This window comes from Takifugu flavidus, unplaced genomic scaffold (genome assembly GCF_003711565.1).
Source record: "Takifugu flavidus isolate HTHZ2018 unplaced genomic scaffold, ASM371156v2 ctg518, whole genome shotgun sequence".
Taxonomy (NCBI): domain Eukaryota; kingdom Metazoa; phylum Chordata; class Actinopteri; order Tetraodontiformes; family Tetraodontidae; genus Takifugu; species Takifugu flavidus.
In genome coordinates, this window is record NW_026622133.1 from 1 (window position 1) to 13,569 (window position 13,569).

The 13,569-nt window shown below is 41.6% G+C and overlaps 2 protein-coding genes across 4 annotated transcripts; both read right to left on the reverse strand.

Moving 5' to 3' along the window:
- Positions 1-2,631: 2,631 nt before the first annotated feature.
- Positions 2,632-5,547, reverse strand: LOC130520768 (chemerin-like receptor 1). 2 transcript variants are annotated; one of them, XM_057024492.1, is made up of 2 exons: positions 4,879-5,547; positions 2,632-4,655 (listed from the first exon to the last, which is right to left on the reverse strand). In XM_057024492.1, the coding sequence occupies exon 2, from the start codon at positions 4,546-4,548 to the stop codon at positions 3,547-3,549; it is 1,002 nt and encodes a 333-aa protein (XP_056880472.1). In that variant the 5' UTR covers positions 4,549-4,655; positions 4,879-5,547; the 3' UTR covers positions 2,632-3,546. The 2 variants fall into 2 exon arrangements, with proteins under 2 accessions (XP_056880472.1, XP_056880471.1); XM_057024491.1 differs by having other exon boundaries at positions 4,875-5,547.
- Positions 5,548-11,156: 5,609 nt separating this feature from the next.
- LOC130520767 (chemerin-like receptor 1) lies at positions 11,157-12,828 on the reverse strand. Of its 2 annotated transcripts, none has more exons than XM_057024489.1 (2): positions 12,685-12,828; positions 11,157-12,470 (listed from the first exon to the last, which is right to left on the reverse strand). In XM_057024489.1, exon 2 carries the CDS (start codon positions 12,450-12,452, stop codon positions 11,394-11,396), a length of 1,059 nt encoding a protein of 352 aa, XP_056880469.1. In that variant the 5' UTR covers positions 12,453-12,470; positions 12,685-12,828; the 3' UTR covers positions 11,157-11,393. The 2 variants fall into 2 exon arrangements, with proteins under 2 accessions (XP_056880469.1, XP_056880470.1); XM_057024490.1 differs by having other exon boundaries at positions 12,689-12,798.
- Between the last annotated feature and the right edge of the window lie 741 nt (positions 12,829-13,569).

Sequence of the window (13,569 nt, forward strand, 5' to 3'; positions counted from 1 at the left end):
GTTTATAGGAAAAACATCAGTCATTGTTTGTGTAATGTGGCAAAGCAGCCGCATTACATTCAAAAACCAAAAAAACACCTCACGACAGTCAAAGATCTTTCTTAAAACACCACCACAAAGAACGTTTCTGTACTCTGCTGCAATAAATGATGCCATGAAGGAGAGATGGTGACAAATTTACTGTATTCATGTGTAGGAAAAACAATAAATATAAATAATCATTGATGAGAATAATCCCATTTCAAAATACTAAATAATGAGCTTTATTCTTGACTTATTAGAAATATGTAATCAAATCTATTATAAATGGGATGTGGAAACCTTCAGATTATAGCCTACCAAATACAATTTACCCACTTCCTGTTTGAAGTAAATAGACTACAGAGGTCTCATGATTAAGAAGCGGCCAATAAGTGAGTGCAGAATGATTTATGGAGCTTTTTCAATGATTAAAGACGGCAGGACTGCAAAAAATATCTAGGGGTGTTTCTACAAAAAAATGTCTGAGGAGTTGAGGAGTCTCTTTCTTGTGGAACAGCTTGATTATAAGGCAACTATTGTGAGGTGAAAACATCAGATAAGAAAACTGAGTCATTGTGATGGAGAAGACATTTGCCTTATAAACAGCATAAATGATGCTTTAACATGGGGCCTTGTTTTCTGCAGCCTATAGATCAATATTTACAGTATAAAGGGACAATATGCTGTATGGTTGCTGTCGCTGGGTAAAATGTCAAGTCCTATATCATAATGACTAATGCCAAACTCTAGCAAGTTAAATTAAAATGACAATTCCCTTAACCTCACAAAAAGAAGTCATAACACATGCTAATTAAATCAGGGATTCTGGTAGTTGAATCATAGCAACTGGACTGTTGGAGTTTCATGGAGATGTTTCAGCTCTCATCCAAGATGCTTCAGTAGTTCAGACTCTTTGGGAGTTCCAGATAATTCTGCTCTTCTGGAGCCATTAGCACCTTTGGAGCTTCAGTCACCTGGTTGTTGGTTGCTCCAGCCCTAACCTGACAGGCATATAAGCAAATGCAGGTAGTTATGTCATTCTGTGACAAGTTAATATGGACCCACTAGCAGTACACTTGAGCTCAGGATCAATTGGTAAAGTCTTTAATAGAAAACAGAAAACACAGTAGCAAACTCAGATATGAGCCACAACTTCAGGAAACTGCCCTTTCTTCAGACCAGTGGCCCAAAAGGAGTCTCTGGGTTTGGGATTGGGGGAAGGGAATGGGCTTACTCTTGGTAGAACAGCCAAGGGGAGGGGTCCAGAGCCGGGCGGCAAGGCAGAGGAACCGATGAGGGGCAAGTGGCAGACGAGTCGAGGCCGGGGAAGCAGATTATAGCAGGAGACACGAGGGCAGCATGCGTGGTCAGGGACAGAAAGCAGGTTGGTTTTCCGGGGAAAAGGCAAGGCAGGCAGAACAAAGACAAGTAGGGTCGGTAACAGGAAATCAGGCAGGAAAATAATGCTGGAAAGTCTTGCATCGAAGCTGAAGAACAAGGAGTCGAGTGCAGGAGAGGCTTATATGCTGAGATGACTGGGATGAGACGCAGCTGAGCTGACAGGTGAGTGGAGTTGGACTGATGAGGTGGGAGTGGCTGACAGGTAGAGTGGAAAACTACTGAGGGCAGGAGGGAAATGGATGGAGGGAGCTGTGATACATTCTAGAGATTCTACATGCATGGATGCGGCTGCACATACAGAAAGAGAAACATGCCTGAGCACATCACGGTCAATTCTTAATTCTGAACCTTTAATCTGGACGAGTGCAACAAATTCTAACAGAGACTGACGGACAGGTAACATTTGTCATGACCTTCATCTAGAAGAAAACAGTAAGTCTCAGCTTCAAAAGCAGCTCAAACAGGAGCAGTCTCATCCTCCTGTAATGGTCCACAACTGCTTGGCCCCATGATGCTTAATCACACAGCCCCAGGGGACACTGGCACACTACAAGCCATACAAGCCAGACTACCACCGCTCCAACCTTTCATCGGCTATTAAACTGTAAAACTCAAATAAATGACGGCGGTTCTAAGGCTACCGGTCTGTTCTTTTGAACGGCGGCGCCGCAACAGCCAGGCTTAAACTCACAGAGGTAAGCGTCACCTGTAAATAGCCTCAATACACAACAAAGCTCAACTGCAAGAATGGTTTTTCAAAACAAATTCCCATATACGTTTTTTATTAAGTTGATACCCATGTAGCCTTTTTCTGTACCCAGCAAACATTAACTCGTGCAACTAACCTACATGTCAGTAAAGGACCAAGAGATATGAACCCAATATTAGTTAAAAGCCACTGTTTGAAGGATCAAAGGATGCAAGTCTGCTCCAAAAAGTGCTTGGCACCAACTCTTCTGAGGCACATGGCAAAGTAAAAGAGGAAGTCCAAGTCTAAGGAAGTCATCAGCAAGGGTGTTGCTGCTCAGTATATGTCTGCAGTAGCAGCGGAACATTCGCTGTCATGCACACATCCGGTGAGGAGAGATCAATTTTCAGATGTCAGAATGATGTCACATGCACACATTTGTCACCAGTGGTGTCAGAATCCTAAAATATGCCAGTAACTTTGAAGATTCTACAACCACAATATTAACACAAACCTGCAGATTCATAGATAAGAAAAAATAATTTTTAATTCCAGTCCTCTTATACACAGACAAAAAAAGGGTACAGACTTGTAATTTAGGTTTCATTAAAAATCCCAGTTCATGGTAAATACCCCACAAAAGACCGATAAACAAACAAATAAAAGTACAATCAACTGATTTTGTAATAACGTCCTCAAGACATCTCTGTCTTTGTAGTATTCAGCCTTCAGAAGACATGCGGCTAGCAAAATTGCTGCTTTTTTTATAGCGTTTGGCGGCAACAGAAAAAAGCAGGAAGTAGAGCATACACGGTTACTTTAAATGAATATATAGGTTAAATGAAGAGTAGTATCTGTAGTTTATGTTTCGGCTTTGTCCTCATTGTCATTGTTACTGTCAAAATAACCCCTAATTCTTATTATTTTAGAGTTATAACTGGCTGAAACAGCATTCCTGGAGCGTCCTGTGAAGACCTCCATCTAATCTCCAGTTTAATAATGGATTGGATAATCCAATTCACTGTTTCCACCCAGAAACGGATCTGCAGTTTTATCCCATAAATCGTTCTGCCGATAAAAAATAAAATCGGTAATGTAATTGTGCTTCTTCTCCATTCAGAGAGCGCATTCTGTGAGATAATGGAGACTTTTCAGGAAGAGACCCTTCTGTGTCACCCTAAATCGAACAGACATATTTCTGGTACTTAAACGTCTCATCAGGGATAGAGGGTGGATCTTTGTAGTTGACAGCTGTGTTGAAAGAATAACTCTTCCGTGCTCTTTAAGAGCATTTACCAATCATAAAACTGGCGGCAAACTGTCCTCCTGACGGAAGCAACACATGCTTGAGCAGGACATTTATGGCTGACAAAGGTCTGCTCAATATATCAAACTTACATTTCACGAAAAGGTGTTTGCCAACGCTCTGGCCCGGTTTACACCTCAGCGTCAGAAAAAGACTTTTCTTTGCTCCGGCTGGTGACCATTGAGTTTGTGTAGGTATAGGAGCGAGACACCTCCTCCTGGAAGGCAGTCTCCAGCACCTTCAAGATGGATTTGCGGACTTTATCCTTGAAATCTTGGCCCATAAACACATACAGAAGCGGATTCAGGCAGCTGTTGAGGAAGGCCAGGCTGGTTGCTATGGGGAGTCCAATAGTGGTCACATGGTCTAGCGTTTCGTTTTCATGAGTGGCCATGTGGTTTATGAGCTCTATGAGCCCCATGATGTGGTACGGAGCCCAGCACAGGAAGAAGGTGGTGATCACCGCGGCGATGATCTTAAAAGGACGGCTGGACTGGCTGGCCAGGGTGCGATTTCTTCTGAGGCGATGGATTATGACGGCGTAGCAGGAGACGATGACGGTGAAGGGGACCACGAATCCCAGGAGGAAGCGGGTGATGGTCATGGCCTGATGACGGAACTGCCGCAGCTGGTTCACAGACGGGGTTTCATAATCGTCAGACAGAGCGTAGTTGTTGAAGCAGTTAATGATGTCTTCGCTGAAATACGAAGGAGCCGTGTCCCTGAAGATGAAGTACGGCGTGCTCAGAATCAGAGCCAGGACCCAAACAGCCAGACTCACGCAGGACGCCTTGCGTACGCTCCTGTGGTTCTGGGCCCAGACGGGCAAAACCACGGACACATATCTGTCCACGCTGATCACCACCAGGATGTACACACTGGCAAACATGTTCAGAAAGCTCACGGTGCTGTTCAGCTTACACATGAACTTGCCGAACGGCCAGTGGAAATCCATGGCCGTGTACGTGACGCTCAGGGGCAGGAACGCCGTGAAGAGGAAGTCGGCCACGGCCAGGTTGAGGAACCAAACGGTGTTGACGGTCTTCTTCATCTTGAAGCCCGTCACCCAGATAACCACGCCGTTCCCGGGGACGCCCAGAACAAACGCCAGGGAGTAGACGATCAGGCTCATGGTGTTGAGCGACCATTTCAGATATTTGAGCTATTGAGATCTACAGGCGGACCTGTTCTATTGATTAAACTGGAGTTGTTAAAAGTCATCTCCCTCGCTGACTGGACCTGCAGTCAACAACGAGACATTAGTCAAAATTTGTATAATCATTTGCTAAATCAGCAACTCTGAAATTAGCACCGAACTGAAGAAACATTTTTCAATTGTGCCCAGAAGTACAACTAAGCCAACTACTAATCCAATAATAAATAAATAAATACATATATACTAATAGTAGTCATGATAATAATAGATATTAAAATGTGCATGTAATCATGACATCTTACCTACACCAAAGCTTGGACAGATGCAAAAAAGGTTTTCGTGGCTTCAAATACCAGGTAGTTATCAAAACACTGACGTTAAGCCTGAATCTGCTGTGGGAGGTATGCTGGTTCCATTAGCATCAAATGAACTTTATGCCAGAGCCTCCGCTGTATGGTAACGCCTTGGTAACGTCAGATATTGTCAAATGTTAAACCCTCCTCTTGTGTTCGTTTCCTGTTACCATCTCTGATGTTAACGGGTCGGTTTTGACCCGTGTCTTAAATCAGCTGTAAAATACACTAAAAAGAAATAGCTATCATCCAATTTGTTTCTCATCTCTTGGTTACCTTGTTAGGCTTCCATATCCATGAAAATATTGGTTTTAATATTTTTGGTGTGGGCCTCTGGGCCTTTTTTTTGTCAATATACCCCTCGATTTCAATTTAAAAAAATGGTAAAATGAACCTCAACAGAATCATATAAATAAATAAAAGGTTGTTGTGTTACCTGACTATTACTAAGTGCTATTAGAACACATCTCTTAAATAAATTTGTTTTATTTATTTTTTCATTTTAATATTATTAACTATAGTAACATCTATGGTGTTACGGGTCAATTTCGACCCATATATATTTACTTCAAGAAAAAGGCAAAAAAGTATTTTTTTCAGCAATAGAACTTTAATATAAACACAAAATGAAAAGCAGAACAGGTCATACACAAAATATAGATTTGCAAGGTCAAACAAACAACAACCAATCTAGCAAATCAAACCAAAATACCAAATCGGAGTAAAAGTCTCTGTGTGCAAGAACATGCATGTGTATGTGCGTGTGTTTAGATACATGTGTGGCAAAAAGTGACACTTTTAGTGTGTTCTTTGCAGAGATATTTCTTGCACTTGAAGCACAATACGTTTGTCTTTCTGTCCTTACTGCTTGGGCAGACTTGACACCTCTTTCTTTTAGAATCAGGTTGCCTGAGTGGGGTTGTGGCTGTGGCTGTTCTGGTTGAGGAAGATGCTGTTGCGGATGCTCTTTGTGTTGCTGATGGCGTGGACGGAGTGCAAGGTGCGCTCTGCAGCGGTCTGACCAAGGCGGCAGCGTCTGGTTCTCTGGGCACCTGTTCCCTTCGCTCAATGTGTGGCTTGACAAGTGAATTTCCCAGCTCCTCAAGAAACATTCTCCACTTGGCTTTTTTGGTTGAGTTCCACCCTTGGTGGATGTGGGTCCACAACACAAATGTGTTACATGCAGACACATCAAGGATGTTGTAAAACACAACCATTGGCCATCTCCTGGTCATTCGCTGGCAAGTATAGGTGGCAGTCAGCTTGTCCAGGTTGTCCACTCCTCCTTTGTTTTTGTTGTAGTCGAGGATGATTGTGGGCTTTTTTGTCACTTCCTGATGACACAGCTGCATCTTTGTGATTTTAGAGCGCATTCTGTGAGATAATGGAGACTTTTCAGGAAGAGACCCTTCTGTGTCACACTAAATCGAACAGACATATTTCTGGTACTTAAACGTCTCATCAGGGATAGAGGGTGGATCTTTGTAGTTGACAGCTGTGTTGAAAGAATAACTCTTCTGTGCTCTTTAAGAGCATTTACCAATCATAAAACTGGTGGCAAACTGTCCTCCTGACGGAAGCAACACATGCTTGAGCAGGACATTTATGGCTGACAAAGGTCTCCTCAATATATCAAACTTACATTTCATGAAAAGGTGTTTGCCAACGCTCTGGCCCGGTTTACACCTCAGCGTCAGAAAAAGACTTTTCTTTGCTCCGGCTGGTGACCATTGAGTTTGTGTAGGTATAGGAGCGAGACACCTCCTCCTGGAAGGCAGTCTCCAGCACCTTCAAGATGGATTTGCGGACTTTATCCTTGAAATCTTGGCCCATAAACACATACAGAAGTGGGTTCAGGCAGCTGTTGAGGAAGGCCAGGCTGATTGCTATGGGGAATCCGATAGTGGTCACATGGTCTAGCGTTTCGTTTTCATGAGTGGCCATGTGGTTTATGAGCTCTATGAGCACCATGATGTGGTACAGAGCCCAGCACAGGAAGACTCTGACTCAACAAGCAAGGAGGTGACAGATAAGGCTGGACTACAATTACCCTGAAGGGAGGGAAATCAAATGTACAGTGTGATTTTTTTTCTCAATCGTTAACCCTAGATCATCGTTTTATATGTATAGGTTACATTTGAAGTATTTGTGTGTACGGAAGATGGGGGGTGGAATCAACAGATGGATAAATGCTTTGCCTTAGCCTTTCTCTGTTCTGGAGAGAATTCCAACTCCTGACCTAATTAAAGAAGAGAAAGAGTCCAGATCTCCACAAGCTCAGTTACACCATCCTTTGGGGCCATAAAGAGGCCTGTTCTGGAACATTCAAGCCACGATCAACTCTGGCATTACACAGATCTTGAAGATCATCATAAATGATGCTGTAATGTACCTTATTCAATCATTATACCCCAGAATGTTCTGGTGTTTACACCGATTTACTCAAGCTAATCAACAGACATGAGTGCACTAAGAGGATACGCACTAATGTGTTCGCGAGCACCACAGGGAAATTTACAATATTTTTAGAGAATTATAGGGTCATTATTTGAAAAAGAAAGGTGTCCAACAGTAGTGTCCAGCCACTTATGAACCCCCCCCAAAAAAATAAAATCACAAAAGAGGAGTGCAAGAGACATATGACTGTGGTATAGCACACTAGGATACTTGAGGCTATCCCTGTTCATTGGAAACACAAGCCAAACCAGGATTTAGCGTACAAAAATAAAGCCATATATGAACAACAAGTCACCTACGGCAACATTGTTGCATGAGCATTTTGATTCGGTTTCATACACTTAAATAGTAGCAACATTGTTACAATGATGGATGTTCTCAAATTCCCATTATCTATTCCAAATAGTCTTCCCATAAACCTCACCACTTTAAATTATCCCACCAAACCCAAAACTGAAAGGAGTACTAATAAACTAGAAAGAAAATGCATGAGACTTTCGTAATCATTTTACACTCCAACATGCACGGTCACTGGCACACTAAGGTCTAGACATTGGTGGTTGAGCCAGATGTTACGGATTATGGTATATTTATACAACGGTTAGGCTGGTGGCAGGGATGGGGACGATCCAATACCAACATAATTCAAAGAGTGCAAATTTGTTATCCAATGTGGACTTTTCAAATCCATGATGTATGTTTGTGTCTTAGCTGGATACAAAATGTAGAACAGATTTCCTGAATGGAGGCGTGATACACACCTTTCCACAGTTGTCAGCCAGTCAGCTAGCAGGCGAGCATTGAGCAGCCCTGGGTCTGGGGTTTGTTCACATAAAAAAAGAGTGAAGCAAGGGAGCAACGTGCAATGTTAGCAAGGCTGTAATCTTGCAAAGGTGGAATCTCCCTCCCAATGTACAATACAATTAACATAATCAAATATTTGGAAAAGCACATGAGAGATCACAGGAAATATTTACCAAATATTTGCCAGAAAGACAAAGGCTATGTATGTTACGATTAAATGTAGCTCATCTTCTGACTGAGGCTCCTGAAGTGACCTGCATGACCAGTTGAACATTAATGATGTCACGCACAGAACTTTGATTACCTAAGTAAACAGGATGGAAGCGAGTCTCTACAGTCTAGTTTTGGAAAACATTGTGTGGCTGCCCGCAAACTTGTGAGCCCGGATTAGACGTGTATTTTGAAATTATTCAAAAATTTGATATTTCTCCAATTCAGTACCAAATGTAATTTACATGAATCAGATTCCAAACTGTCAGAATCACTGACTTGTGCCGATAAAACAGCAGATTCGCAGTGAGAACGATCCTAATACCCGTTACTGAAGGTAAATTGTGTTGATCTACTACTGTAAAAGAATGGAACACGTGTTTGACTTGTTTCACAACCTCCTGATCATGCCACAGAATAAAACGTCAGACTAAAACAGCTGTTGCTAGTAATGCTTCTGGCAGAACACAACAGTGAAGGGCACTTTGGTGCCTTTCTCTGTGAGCAGTTAAATATATGACACCAATAGGGGAAAATGCACAATTCTTTTGTGACTTTATAGTTACTTTATTTAAAATAAAAAATTACAGACATATTGGTTGGTTAAGAGATAGTCAAACTCTGTATACCGTGTTCCCTCATCATTCTATCCGTTTTTCTAAAGCCAAAAGTCCTTTACAAGGCGACGACACCGGACCTGGGTTAACATCACCCATTTTGTAAAAATAAAAATATAAACAATTAACTAATATTAAGGGTTGACAGAAAAAAAGGGATTTGTAGCCATTATGCCACCGACCCAGTCATTAACAAACGTGCAAAACATGAAGGTTTACCACCTCCAATTTAAGTGTTGAAAAATACTTTTTTCACCCAGACATTAACGGGGGAAGACTCCAAAAAGGTGCAAAGGTATTCTAACAGAGTGACCGAATTTGAAGGTGTTTTGTGATATTTAGTATGACTGCTAATTTAGCTTCTACCATCTTCACGGGTAACAAAAATCGCTATCTCGAAAATTTATAACAACCCTGAACGTCGACCACTTATCCCGAAGACAAGCTGATCTACTTACCACAATAAATTACATTTGTAAGAGGTAAAGTAAATCCAAATCTTGTGATGGATCCTAAAGCTAGCTAACGATAGCATCCTCCATCTAGGCCGGGGCTGTCTCGCCCACGGCGAAATTTCTTCTTCTTCTATTTCTAGCAGTTCTTCTTCGTCTATTTTTAAAGCGGATGGCATCTAAAAGAAGAAGGCGCATTACTGCCATCTACTGGGCTTCGGTATAGGTCAGAATAGAAGGGGAAAACGAGAAAAAAATTCCTTCACAAATTCCAGGACTCTCTTTTCCCGTTTCCCTTAAAAAACAAGGCTTTGTGTTTGTTCTTCACTCCTCAAAACTGTGCAGATTAAACGCTGTCAATTTTCATCATTATTATTATTTTTTAATTTGTTAACTATATTGACCATGCCAATGTAAAATAAAGACAAAAAAAAAAAAAAATTATGAGCAAGATAATAAAGTAAGAAAGAAAAATATGGATCTACATGTGTATTTGCAAGTTGAGCTCGAATGTTGATGCTGAGTAGTTAACTGTTGGACTGAATAGACCCATTTCATTGGCCATTTTATTTTTGGCCAACCCTTGAAAATGTATCTTTGTTTTTCTTGTGGCATGATGAAAATTGTTCTGGAAGCCGTTTGTCACCAAAACCGTGAAACCACAAAACTCCAAAAATTGAAAGCCTACCGAGGAACAGATTTTTTTCTTTTATATTTCCTATATTTTAGGAAAACATGCTGTGCTGTCCCCCTTTTTTTATTTGTATTTTGTCTCTTCCATCTCTTCTGATACAAGCGTCCCATAATATAGTCATTCATTCAAGGGTACAATTTTATGTGGAATTTGAATCCTTTGATAACAGAAATAGGCATTTAAATTGTAATCTCTTCTTTAAGATCTGGAATATTTCCAGATAATTGTTTGACCTTGTTGTAAACCTGCTGTAGTTACCCTCACGAGGGTGTCTCTTTATTCAGTCTTCTTTTCTTGATGTGATGGTGTGAATATTTTTGTCCCTCATTGATAAAGGGATTCTTCAATGTTCTTGCATGTTCCTTTTGTCCTTTCCCTATCATTTGCTCTCATTCTGATGGATGGAAATACTTAAGCTCTAGAAGATCAACACCTGGAGAAGAAAATGTTTAGTTTCCATCTATTTGAGGCCCTTAAAATAGAGGCAATCTCAAATAATAAGTGGATGGCCTCAATGCTGGTCAGTTCCAGTCAGGATTATGTAAAAACCCGACCTGCTACTTGGTGCTTGATGACCTGTCTCACAATATGGCCTCAGGTTAATGGGAAGAGAAGCAGCCTACTGTGGGTAGGACAAAACCACTGTTTGTGTGAGCTGTGTGGTATTTATCTACATCAGGAAATACTTTGTCCTTTCAGCAGATACATTTCTACATTGCTACTTCAACTTTGACAATTTTGTAGGTCTGTGGATGTTTTCCATTGTTCCAGCGAGACCACGTCGACCTACTTTGCTGGATATCAATCATAGTGTTTCCATGGCGACATGAAGAGACGCAGCGATAAAAATGAACGTTGTAGTCTCAACGTCTCCCTCTGCTGGTAAATTAAAGTTATTGAAAAGTCTGAAACGAATCAGCAATTACAAACAGGAAGTGGGCTCATGCAACTACAGTTATCTTAATTTTAAAAAGGGAAAACACAATAGCTACAAATATCTGTTTCTGAACTTTATTTGATCCAAGCAAACATCAAAGCTACCAACATTTTACATGAAAGAATATAATACATGCTTGTTTGAGAGACACTGAGAGTCAACAATCAACAGCAGATGTCATCATCTTCAGTGTGGTCCACAAGGACCAGAAATACATTTCGGAACCTGATGAGAGTGGGAGCATTTCACATGTGTGTACTGTAATTTGCTATGTAGACTTTCCAGTCAAGTCACTCTTTATTCTGACTGTATGTTTGTTGATTTAGATTCAACGTCAGAGCCAGGACTCTCTTGGAAGGCATTCTCCAACACTTTCACAATGGATCTGTGGATTGCATCCTTGAAATTTGGGCTGATGAACACATACAACAAAGGGTTCAGACAGCTGTTAACGAAGGCCATGCTGGTGGTTATGGGGATCCCAACAGAGACAATAAAATACAAAGATGGACTCGGCGGATAACTTGTGTAAGCAGCCATCTCCAACAGAGCAAAGATGTGAAATGGAGCCCAGCACAGAAAGAAGGTGGTGATAACAGCAGTGATGATCTTAAAAGGACGGCTGGACTGGCTGGCCAGGGTGCGATTTCTTCTGAGGCGATGGATTATGACGGCGTAGCAGGAGATGATGACGGTGAAGGGGACCACGAATCCCAGGAGGAAGCGGGTGATGGTCATGGCCCGATAACGTAACAGTCGAAGCTGTTGCACAGACGGGGTTTCATAATCGTCAGAGAGCGCGTAGTTGTTGAAGCACCTGATGTCTTTGCTGCCATTCAATTGAGTCGTGTCTCTGAAGACGAAGTGCGGAATGCTGAGAATCAGGGCCAGGACCCAAACAGCCAGACTCAGACAGGACGCCTTGCGTACGCTCCTGTGGTTCTGAGCCCAGATGGGAAAAACCACGGACACACATCTGTCCATGCTGATCACCACCAGGATGTACACACTGGCAAACATGTTCAGGTTGATGAACGTGCTGTTCATTTTACACATGAACTTGCCAAACGGCCAGTGGAAACCCGTGGCCACGTAAGTGACGCTCAGGGGCAGGAACGCCGTGAAGAGGAAGTCGGCCACGGCCAGGTTGAGGAACCAAACGGTGTTGACGGTCTTCTTCATCTTGAAGCCCGTCACCCAGATAACCACGCCGTTCCCGAGGACGCCCAGAACAAACGCCAGGGAGTAGACGATCATGCTCATGGTGTTGAGCGACCATTTCAGATTATTTGAATAGCCAATGAGAACTACAGGCGGACCTGTTATATTGATTAAACTGGAGTTGTTAAAAGTCATCTCCCTCGCTGACTGGACCTGCAGTCAACAACGAGACAGTCAAAATTTGTATCATCATTTGCTAAATCAGCAACTCTGAAATTAGCACCGAACTGAAGAAACATTTTTCAATTGTGCCCAGAAGTACAACTAAGCCAACTACTACTACTAAATAAATAAATAAATAAATAATAATAGTAATAATAATAATAATAATACATATTAAAATGTGCATGTAGTCATGACATCTTACCTACACCAAAGCTTGGATGGATGCAAAAAAGGTTTTTGTGGCTTCAAATACCAGGTAGTTATCAAAACACTGATGTTAAGCCTGAATCTGCTGCGGGAGGTATGCTGATTCATTAGCATCAAATGAACTTTATGCCAGAGCCTCCGCTGTATGGTAACGCCTTGGTTACATCAGATATTGTCAAATGTTAAGCAAGAGACCTTTTACTTGTAGTTGAAATAAAATTGCGCAGCTGCAACAGTTTAGAGGAAAAAACATCTGTCATTGTTTGTGTAATGTGGCAAAGCAACCTCACGACAGTCAAAGATCTTTCTTAAAACACCATCACAAAGAACATTTCTGTACTCTGCTGCAATAAATGATGCCATGAAGGAGAGATGGTGACAAATTTACTGTATTCATGTGTAGGAAAAACAATAAATATAAATAATCATTGATGAGAATAATCCCATTTCAAAATACTAAATAATGAGCTTTATTCATGATTTATTAGAAATATGTAATCAAATCTATTATAAATGGGATGTGGAAACCTTCAGATTATAGCCTACCAAATACAATTTACCCACTTCCTGTTTGCAGTAAATAGACTACAGAGGTCTCATGATTAAGATGTGGCCAATAAGTGAGTGCAGAATGATAAAACTGGTGGCAAACTGTCGTCCTGACGGAAGCAACACATGCTTGAGCAGGACATTTATGGCTGACAAAGGTCTCCTCAATATATCAAACTTACATTTCACGAAAAGGTGTTTGCCAACGCTCTGGCCCGGTTTACACCTCAGCGTCAGAAAAAGACTTTTCTTTGCTCCGGCTGGTGACCATTGAGTTTGTGTAGGTATAGGAGGGAGACACCTCCTCCTGGAAGGCAGTCTCCAGCACCTT